This window comes from Lampetra planeri, unplaced genomic scaffold (genome assembly GCF_965212315.1).
Source record: "Lampetra planeri unplaced genomic scaffold, kcLamPlan1.2.h2 scaffold_254, whole genome shotgun sequence".
NCBI classification, from domain to species: Eukaryota; Metazoa; Chordata; class Hyperoartia; order Petromyzontiformes; family Petromyzontidae; genus Lampetra; species Lampetra planeri.
The window spans coordinates 44211-54639 of NW_027615082.1; the positions used below are offsets into that span (position 1 = coordinate 44211).

Genomic DNA, 10429 nt, shown 5'->3' on the forward strand with positions numbered 1-10429 from the left:
GAGCGAGCGAGTGAGCGAGTGAGCGAGCGGGTGAGCGAGTGGGTGAGTGAGCAAGTGAGCGAGCGAGTGAGCGAGCGGGGGCGACTCACCGGCCTGCACCAGCGAGTCGTACATGAGGGTGGCAGCTTGCGCGTGGTGCAGCGCGATGAGCTCCTGTAACGCCTCTACGCTGGCGCCCTCCCTCAGCGGACGCAGTTGCTGCGGCATGAACCCCTGCCGCACACACGGACACAAGTCGTTGCACCTCATGAGTTGATGATGCCGTCACCTGCTGCTGCTGCTGCTGCTGCTCTAGTTAAGACCGGGAGACAGAGCAGAGCCCCTCACCATTCTGGCGAATTGCCCGATGATGATGCTGGATGCAATTACCAGCGAAACGTCGTGCTACTCAAAAAATTGTAAATGCTGTGGTTTCACGCTTCAACACACCGGTGGGCTAAAGCAGTGAACTATTTCGTCTTTTGTCAACGTGACACTTTTGTTTTGCTGATTGGCCGTGTCGGGTGGTGGAGGGTTACGACACATTTATGAATAACGCCATCTGAACCCAAAACACGTTGATTATGAGCAAGGACAAAGATCCCCCGCGTAGCCCACACAGGCTGTTGGGGCAAGTGCTGTCGGCGAGTATGAGGTGCGGGTGCGACAGCTGTGGTGTGAGCGGCTGTGAGGAGCTGTGAGGAGGTGTGAGGAGGTGTGAGGAGGTGTGAGGAGGTGTGAGGAGGTGTGAGGAGGTGTGAGGAGCTGTGAGGAGGTGTGAGGAGGTGTGAGGAGGTGTGAGGAGGTGTGAGGAGCTGTGAGGAGGTGTGAGGAGGTGTGAGGAGGTGTCCTACTGCAATGTGGGGCTCCGCCTGCTGCGTGGTGAACAGGTGAGGGTAGTTGTTGACGATGTATTTCGCTGCATTCTTCCCCGACACCTGAGCCAGCTTAAAGAGTTTCTGTCAACACACGACGCACACACACACATTACACACACGTTACACACATGTTACACACATGTTACCCACACGTTACACACACGTTACACACACACACACGTTACACACACGTTACACACACGTTACACACACACACGTTACACACACGTTACACACACACACACGTTACACACACGTTACACACACGTTACACACACACACACGTTACACACACGTTACACACACGTTACACACACACACACACGTTACACACACACGTTACACACACACACGTTACACACACGTTACACACACACACACGTTACACACACACACGTTACACACACGTTACACACACACACACGTTACACACACGTTACACACACGTTACACACACACACACACACGTTACACACACGTTACACACACACACACACGTTACACACACACACGTTACACACACGTTACACACACACACACACGTTACACACACACACGTTACACACACGTTACACACACACACACGTTACACACACACACACACACGTTACACACACGTTACACACACACACACACGTTACACACACACACGTTACACACACACACACACACGTTACACACACGTTACACACACACACACACGTTACACACACACACGTTACACACACACACACACGTTACACACACGTTACACACACACACACGTTACACACACACACGTTACACACACGTTACACACACACACACGTTACACACACGTTACACACACGTTACACACACACACACACACGTTACACACACACACACACGTTACACACACACACGTTACACACACACACACACGTTACACACACGTTACACACACACACACGTTACACACACGTTACACACACGTTACACACACACACACACACGTTACACACACACACACACGTTACACACACACACGTTACACACACACACACACACGTTACACACACACACACGTTACACACACGTTACACACACACACGTTACACACACACACGTTACACACACACACACACACGTTACACACACGTTACACACACACACACACACGTCACACACACACACACGTTACACACACGTTACACACACGTTACACACACGTTACACACACACACGTTACACACACACACGTTACACACACGTTACACACACACACACACACGTTACACACACACACACGTTACACACACACACGTTACACACACGTTACACACACACACGTTACACACACGTTACACACACGTTACACACACACACGTTACACACACACACACGTTACACACACGTTACACACACGTTACACACACGTTACACACACGTTACACACACATTACACACACGTTACACACACACACACGTTACACACACGTTACACACACACACACGTTACACACACACACACGTTACACACACACGCTACACACACACGTTACACACACACACACGTTACACACACGCACACATTACACACACACACACGTTACACACACGCACACACGTTACACACACGCACACGTTACACACACACACACACGTTACACACACGTTACACACACACACACGTTACACACACGTTACACACACACACACACGTTACACACACGTTACACACACACACGTTACACACACGTTACACACACACACACGTTACACACACACACGTTACACACACACGTTACACACACGTTACACACACGTTACACACACGCACACGTTACACACACGTTACACACACACACACACGTTACACACACACACACACACGTTACACACACACACACGTTACACACACGTTACACACACGTTACACACACGCACACGTTACACACACGTTACACACACACACACGTTACACACACGTTACACACACGTTACACACACGTTACACACACACACGCTACACACACACGCTACACACACACGTTACACACACGTTACACACACACACGTTACACACACGTTACACACACACACGTTACACACACGTTACACACACGTTACACACACGCACACGTTACACACACGTTACACACACACACACGTTACACACACGTTACACACACACGCTACACACACACGCTACACACACACGTTACACACACGTTACACACACGTTACACACACGTTACACACACACACGTTACACACACGTTACACACACGTTACACACACGTTACACACACACACGTTACACACACGTTACACACACGTTACACACACGTTACACACACGTTACACACACGTTACACACACACACACGTTACACACACGTTACACACACGTTACACACACACGTTACACACACACACGTTACACACACACACGTTACACACACACGCTACACACACGTTACACACACACACACGCTACACACACGTTACACACACTACACACACACACGTTACACACACACGTCACACACACACGTTACACACACACGCTACACACACGCTACACACACGCTACACACACGCTACACACACACACACGTCACACACACACGCTACACACACGTTACACACACACACGTTACACACACACGCTACACACACACACACGTTACACACACACGCTACACACACGTTACACACACACACGTTACACACACACACGTCACACACACACGTTACACACACACGCTACACACACACACGTTACACACACACACGCTACACACACACACGTCACACACACACGTTACACACACACGCTACACACACACACGTTACACACACACACGTTACACACACACACGTCACACACACACGTTACACACACACACGTCACACACACACGTCACACACACACGCTACACACACACACGTCACACACACGTTACACACACACGCTACACACACACACGTTACACACACGTTACACACACACGTTACACACACGTTACACACACGTTACACACACACGTTACACACACGTTACACACACGTTACACACACACACGTTACACACACGTTACACACACGTTAAACACACACGTTACACACACACACGTCACACACACACGTTACACACACGTTAAACACACACGTTACACACACACACGTCACACACACACGTTACACTCACTCGCCCACGGTACCTTACCTGTTCGGCCATGTTGATTGGGGTGAGGTAGCGGTCGTCCTGGAGGGTGTAGTGCCACGCAGTTGGGTCCTGGGCAGAGACGGCACACCGACAAAACCAGGGAGACATCTCGACAGCGCGCACATACAGGACGGTGTACGCACGCGTGCACGTGTGTGTGCGTGTGTGTGTGTAATGCCAATGGGTGGGCAGGTGTGGTGGTGGTGGTGGTGTGTACATTTTCAGTGGGTGAGCAGGGGCGGTGGTAGTGGTGGTGGTGAGGGTGTGTGTAATCTCAGTGAGTGGTCACCTCCGATTAGCATGGTTATCTGCTTCTTGGTTCTTTCGGTAAAGTCACGTAGAAGGGAAGTAATACAATAATAAATATAAAACATATTAAAATAATTCTCACGACGTTTCGGCCACAACGCAAGCAGTGTGTGTGAAGCTTCACCTGAAGACGGCTGTTTGCGTTGTGGCCGAAACGTCGTGAGAATTATTTTACTATGTTTTATTTTTATTATTTTGTTACTTCCCTTCTACGTGACTTTACCGAAAGAACCAAGAAGATGAATCCCTGCAGTCACGAAAGCTTTAAATCGAAATGGTTATCTGCGTTCGGTGCTTGGTGGTGGTGGGATGTGTAATGTCAGTGGGTGTGCAGGTGTGACGATCGTGGGGTTGGTGGTGGTGGTGTGGCAGACCCTACCGGAGCCACGGTGCGCGCAAGGCATCTCAGCACGGCTGTGCGCTCCCTGGATCACAGGGAACACGACGCGACAACTCATCACGTGACGGGTCGCGGCACGTGAAACATCCGTGGCATCACATCGCAATGGCGGTCACTGCGCTTAACGCCGCAGCGCCAGGTAACCACGTGACATAAACGGGAGTACCAGCAGAGGTGTGCACGTGACGCGAGTGTGTGACGTGTGCACGCGTGTGACGCGCGTGTGCGACGCGTGTGTCCGTGTGTGTGACCCGTGTGTGTGTGTGTGACACATATGTGCGTGACGTGTGGCACAAACCATGTCTTCCGTCGGGGAATGACAATTCCACCTTGGGGAGGCTCTGAGCAGACGGGCGCACACACCACCAACACACGTCCCACATTACCACCACGCACACCGCTACGTGACCACACGCACAGCAAAGATGCCCCATATAGCCTTGACAGACTTTTGACCATCACCACCACCAACCCCTGCCATAATCACCACCAACATCTACTGCCATCATCAATCACCACGACCAACCACTGGCACCATCACCACGACCAACCACTGGCACCATCACCAACCACTGCCACCATCACCACCACCATCATCATCTTGGGGACATGGCCAACGTCACCTGATCGCGTCTCTGCTGCCACCTGCTGCTGGGCACGGGCGATGCTCGTGCAGAAGCTGCTCACGGAGACACGGGGACAGGGAGACACGGGGACAGGGAGACACGGGGACAGGGAGACAGGGAGACACGGGGACAGGGAGACACGGGGACAGGGAGACACGGGGACAGGGAGACACGGGGACAGGGAGACACGGGGACAGGGAGACAGGGAGACACGGGGACAGGGAGACACGGGACAGGGAGACACGGGGACAGGGAGACAGGGAGACAGGGAGACACGGGGACAGGGAGACACGGGGACAGGGAGACACGGGGACAGGGAGACACGGGGACAGGGAGACAGGGAGACAGGGAGACACGGGGACAGGGAGACAGGGAGACACGGGGACAGGGAGACAGGGAGACAGGGAGACACGGGGACAGGGAGACAGGGAGACACGGGGACAGGGAGACACGGGGACAGGGAGACACGGGGACAGGGAGACAGGGAGACACGGGGACAGAGAGACACGGGGACAGGGAGACACGGGGACAGGGAGACAGGGAGACACGGGGACAGGGAGACACGGGGACAGGGAGACACGGGGACAGGGAGACAGGGAGACACGGGGACAGGGAGACACGGGGACAGGGAGACACGGGGACAGGGAGACAGGGAGACACGGGGACAGGGAGACACGGGGACAGGGAGACACGGGGACAAGGAGACAGGGAGACACGGGGACAGGGAGACACGGGGACAGGGAGACACGGGGACAGGGAGACACGGGGACAGGGAGACAGGGAGACAGGGAGACAGGGAGACACGGGGACAAGGAGACACGGGCACAGGGAGACAGGGAGACACGGGGACAGGGACACGGGGACAGGGAGACAGGGAGACACGGGGACAGGGACACGGGGACAGGGAGACAGGGAGACACGGGGACAGGGAGACACGGGGACAGGGAGACAGGGAGACACGGGGACAGGGACACGGGGACAGGGAGACACGGGGACAGGGAGACACGGGGACAGGGAGACACGGGGACAGGGAGACACGGAGACAGGGAGACACGGGGACAGGGAGACAGGGAGACACGGGGACAGGGAGACAGGGAGACACGGGGACAGGGGGACAGGGAGACACGGGGACAGGGAGACACGGGGACAGGGAGACACGGGGACAGGGAGACAGGGAGACACGGGGACAGAGAGACACGGGGACAGGGAGACAGGGAGACAGGGAAACACGGGGACAGGGAGACACGGGGATAGGGAGACACGGGGACAGGGAGACACGGGGACAGGGAGACACGGGGACAGGGAGACACGGGGACAGGGAGACAGGGAAACACGGGGACAGGGAGACACGGGGATAGGGAGACACGGGGACAGGGAGACACGGGGACAGGGAGACACGGGGACAGGGAGACACGGGGACAGGGAGACAGGGAGACAGGGAGACACGGGGACAGGGAGACACGGGGACAGGGAGACACGGGGACAGGGAGACACGGGGACAGGGAGACACGGGGACAGGGAGACAGGGGGACAGGGAGACACGGGGACAGGGAGACAGGGAGACACGGGGACAGGGAGACACGGGGACAGGGAGACACGGGGACAGGGAGACAGAGAGACACGGGGACAGGGAGACACGGGGACAGGGAGACACGGGGACAGGGAGACACGGGGACAGGGAGACAGGGGGACAGGGAGACACGGGGACAGGGAGACACGGGGACAGGGAGACACGGGGACAGGGAGACAGGGAGACAGAGAGACACAAGGACAGGGAGACACGGGGATAGGGAGACACGGGGACAGGGAGACAGGGAGACACGGGGATAGGGAGACACGGGGACAGGGAGACACGGGGACAGGGAGACAGGGAGACAGGGAAACACGGGGACAGGGAGACACGGGGACAGGGAGACAGGGAGACACGGGGACAGGGAGACACGGGGACAGGGAGACACGGGGACAGGGAGACACGGGGACAGGGAGACAGGGAGACACGGGGACAGGGAGACACGGGGACAGGGAGACACGGGGACAGGGAGACACGGGGATAGGGAGACACGGGGACAGGGAGACACGGGGACAGGGAGACACGGGGACAGGGAGACACGGGGACAGGGAGACACGGGGATAGGGAGACACGGGGACAGGGAGACACGGGGACAGGGAGACACGGGGACAGGGAGACACGGGGACAGGGAGACACGGGGATAGGGAGACACGGGGACAGGGAGACACGGGGACAGGGAGACACGGGGATAGGGAGACACGGGGACAGGGAGACACGGGGACAGGGAGACACGGGGACAGGGAGACAGGGAGACACGGGGACAGGGAGACACGGGGACAGGGAGACACGGGGACAGGGAGACACGGGGATAGGGAGACACGGGGACAGGGAGACACGGGGACAGGGAGACACGGGGATAGGGAGACACGGGGACAGGGAGACACGGGGACAGGGAGACAGTGAGACAGGGAAACACGGGGACAGGGAGACAGGGAGACACGGGGACAGGGAGACAGGGAGACACGGGGACAGGGAGACACGGGGACAGGGAGACACGGGGACAGGGAGACACAAGCACCGTTAGCATCGGGTCCTTAACCATAACTAAGAACCCGAAACCCGCACTCCGATACAACTGTAACGCTAACCTTAAACCGGACCCTAGACTCTAGCGCAGACCAGAACCCGAACTCTATTATCCGTCCAGTCTGTTGTCCAACTGGAGGCTCAACCCAGAGCCCCAAGTCTGATTGTTGCTGTGGTGATTGTTAGTTTATTGTACAACCGTAGAGTAATGATGTTGTTGTTGTTGTTGTAGGAGTGGTTGGTGTTAGTTGTTGTGGTAGTGGATGCGGTGTTTGCGGCTCTTGTGGTTGTGATCTCGTGGTTGTGGCTGTATCCCGCGGTGGCATGCTTTGCTGTAGAGTTATAATGAATTGATGCTGTTGATTGTTGTTGTTGTATTATGGTTGCTGTACATTACAGTACTTGTAGTAACGATGGTGCCGGTTGGTGGTGGCTGTGATCACGTGGCTGTACCTCGTGGTGGTGGTGGTGGTAGTGGGGGGTTGCTGTATGATTATCGTGATTGTTGTCAATGCTGTTGATTGTTGTTGGTCGTTGTATGTAGATTGTTGTGCGGTAGTTGTGGTTGCAGTGGCTGTGATCACGTGGTGGTGATGGGTTGCCGTATTGCGAGCGTGCGTGTGAACGCTGTTGTCGTCGTCGTGGTTACTGGCTGTCGTCAAGGTTACTGGCTGTCGTCGTGGTTACTGGCTGTCGTCATGGTTACTGGCTGTCGTCATGGTTACCCGTTCTCCCTGCTCCTCTGCGCGACCCTGAGCAGCGCGTGTCTCTGCGGCCCCAGCCTGCTCACGTGCGCCGCCATCTTACTAAGGGGGGAGGAGGGCGGGAACGATTTCGTGACGTAACTTCCGGCTGTCATGCATTGCCGCGGTGCATCGTCGATAAAACACGGAGGGAGAGAAGGAAACGCAACACAATGACACTGTGCGTGGCGTTCAAAATAAATAAATATATAAATAATAGGCGACGTTTCGGGCAATCGTCCATCCACATGCGGACGCGTCACTTCCTGTCTAGATTTCTGACGTGCCGCCGCCATCTTACCAGGGGGGGGGGGGGCGCTTCTCGACTTCCGGCGTGACCTCATAAAGTGACGTCACTTCCGTGAAAGAAACTTTAAAAATCACAATTTTTCATGTTGATAATAAAAATAAAGCAATTGTTTTGAGTAAAACATGCTTAATTAGCTCAAATGTAAACAACAAACGCCGTGCCCTGTTAATGGACAAATGTTTATGTAAAATTTTTTTTATTTAAAAGGAGCTACCCGCCCCCCATGATTAACACTGCCAATAACGAAGACAAAGATCCCCCATATAACCTTAAGAGACTGTTGGGGCAAGTGCAGTTAGCGAGCAGCAACTATGAAGTCCAGCACTGTGGCAATGTTTATACATCAACGCACCAGGTACTCGTTTGAGGCTGAGTCGACCTAGGGGAGGCCCAGGACCGGTGCAGGTGGTCGTGAGCGGGGATAATATAATATAGTAAAATAGAATAATATTTTATTGTTTTATTTTTATTATTTTATTATTTCCCTTCTACGTGACTTTACCGAAAGAACCAAGAAGAAGCATTTGGTTATATTTGTGGAGACAAAGAGCCGAGTTTATATTGGCTTAAGTTACTTTTGATTGGGCGCCTGTGCCAGGCTAGGTGCACTTGGTCTGACCCACCCCGCAACTCAGACCGCTCAAACTCCCTGACCCAACGTCACTTCCGCGTGAAGTTTAATAATAATAAAAATAATAATATAATTATCATTACAATTATTATTGTTGTTGTTGTCTTACAATTATCACCGAGGTCGCTTCGTAGGTAGCGGATACAACAAACTAAATATAAAACATGTTAAACATTTTTTAAAAAAGTTTTTACGAAGTTAATTTTAAAACGCGTGGGCTCGCGTTGCTAGGGGCAACCTTCGTGGACATTGCGCGGCGAACAGCAGAGGGAGGTGGTGGTGGTGAGGTGGTGGTGGTGGTGAGGTGGTGGTGGTGGTGAGGTGGTGGTTGTGGTGAGGTGGTGGTGGTGGTGGTGAGGTGGTGGTGGTGGTGAGGTGGTGGTGGTGGTGAGGTGGTGGTGGTGGTGAGGTGGTGGTGGTGGTGAGGTGGTGGTGGTGGTGAGGTGGTGGTGGTGAGGTGGTGGTGGTGAGGTGGTGGTGGTGAGGTGGTGGTGGTGGTGAGGTGGTGGTGGTGGTGAGGTGGTGGTGGTGGTGGTGATGTGGTGGTGGTGGTGAGGTGGTGGTGGTGGTGAGGTGGTGGTGGTGGTGGTGTGGTGGTGGTGGTGTGGTGGTGGTGGTGTGGTGGTGAGGTGGTGGTGGTGGTGAGGTGGTGGTGGTGGTGAGGTGGTGGTGGTGGTGGTGAGGTGGTGGTGGTGTGGTGGTGAGGTGGTGGTGGTGAGGTGGTGGTGGTGAGGTGGTGGTGGTGGTGGTGAGGTGGTGGTGGTG

The 10429-nt window shown here is 54.6% G+C and overlaps 1 protein-coding gene across 1 annotated transcript in view; it reads right to left on the reverse strand.

The window, feature by feature from the left end:
* PTCD3 (pentatricopeptide repeat domain 3) overlaps nucleotides 1-8813 on the reverse strand; it is a 49224-nt gene extending 40411 nt beyond the window's left edge. Inside the window, exons 1-7 of the mRNA XM_078623441.1 lie at nucleotides 8706-8813; nucleotides 5382-5437; nucleotides 5057-5099; nucleotides 4738-4783; nucleotides 4050-4118; nucleotides 834-938; nucleotides 90-213 (exon numbers count right to left, since the gene is read on the reverse strand). Coding sequence (XP_078479567.1) covers nucleotides 90-213; nucleotides 834-938; nucleotides 4050-4118; nucleotides 4738-4783; nucleotides 5057-5099; nucleotides 5382-5437; nucleotides 8706-8782 — 520 coding nt within the window. The 5' untranslated portion in view covers nucleotides 8783-8813. The remainder of the gene's footprint in view (nucleotides 1-89; nucleotides 214-833; nucleotides 939-4049; nucleotides 4119-4737; nucleotides 4784-5056; nucleotides 5100-5381; nucleotides 5438-8705) is intronic.
* Nucleotides 8814-10429: the final 1616 nt, after the last annotated feature.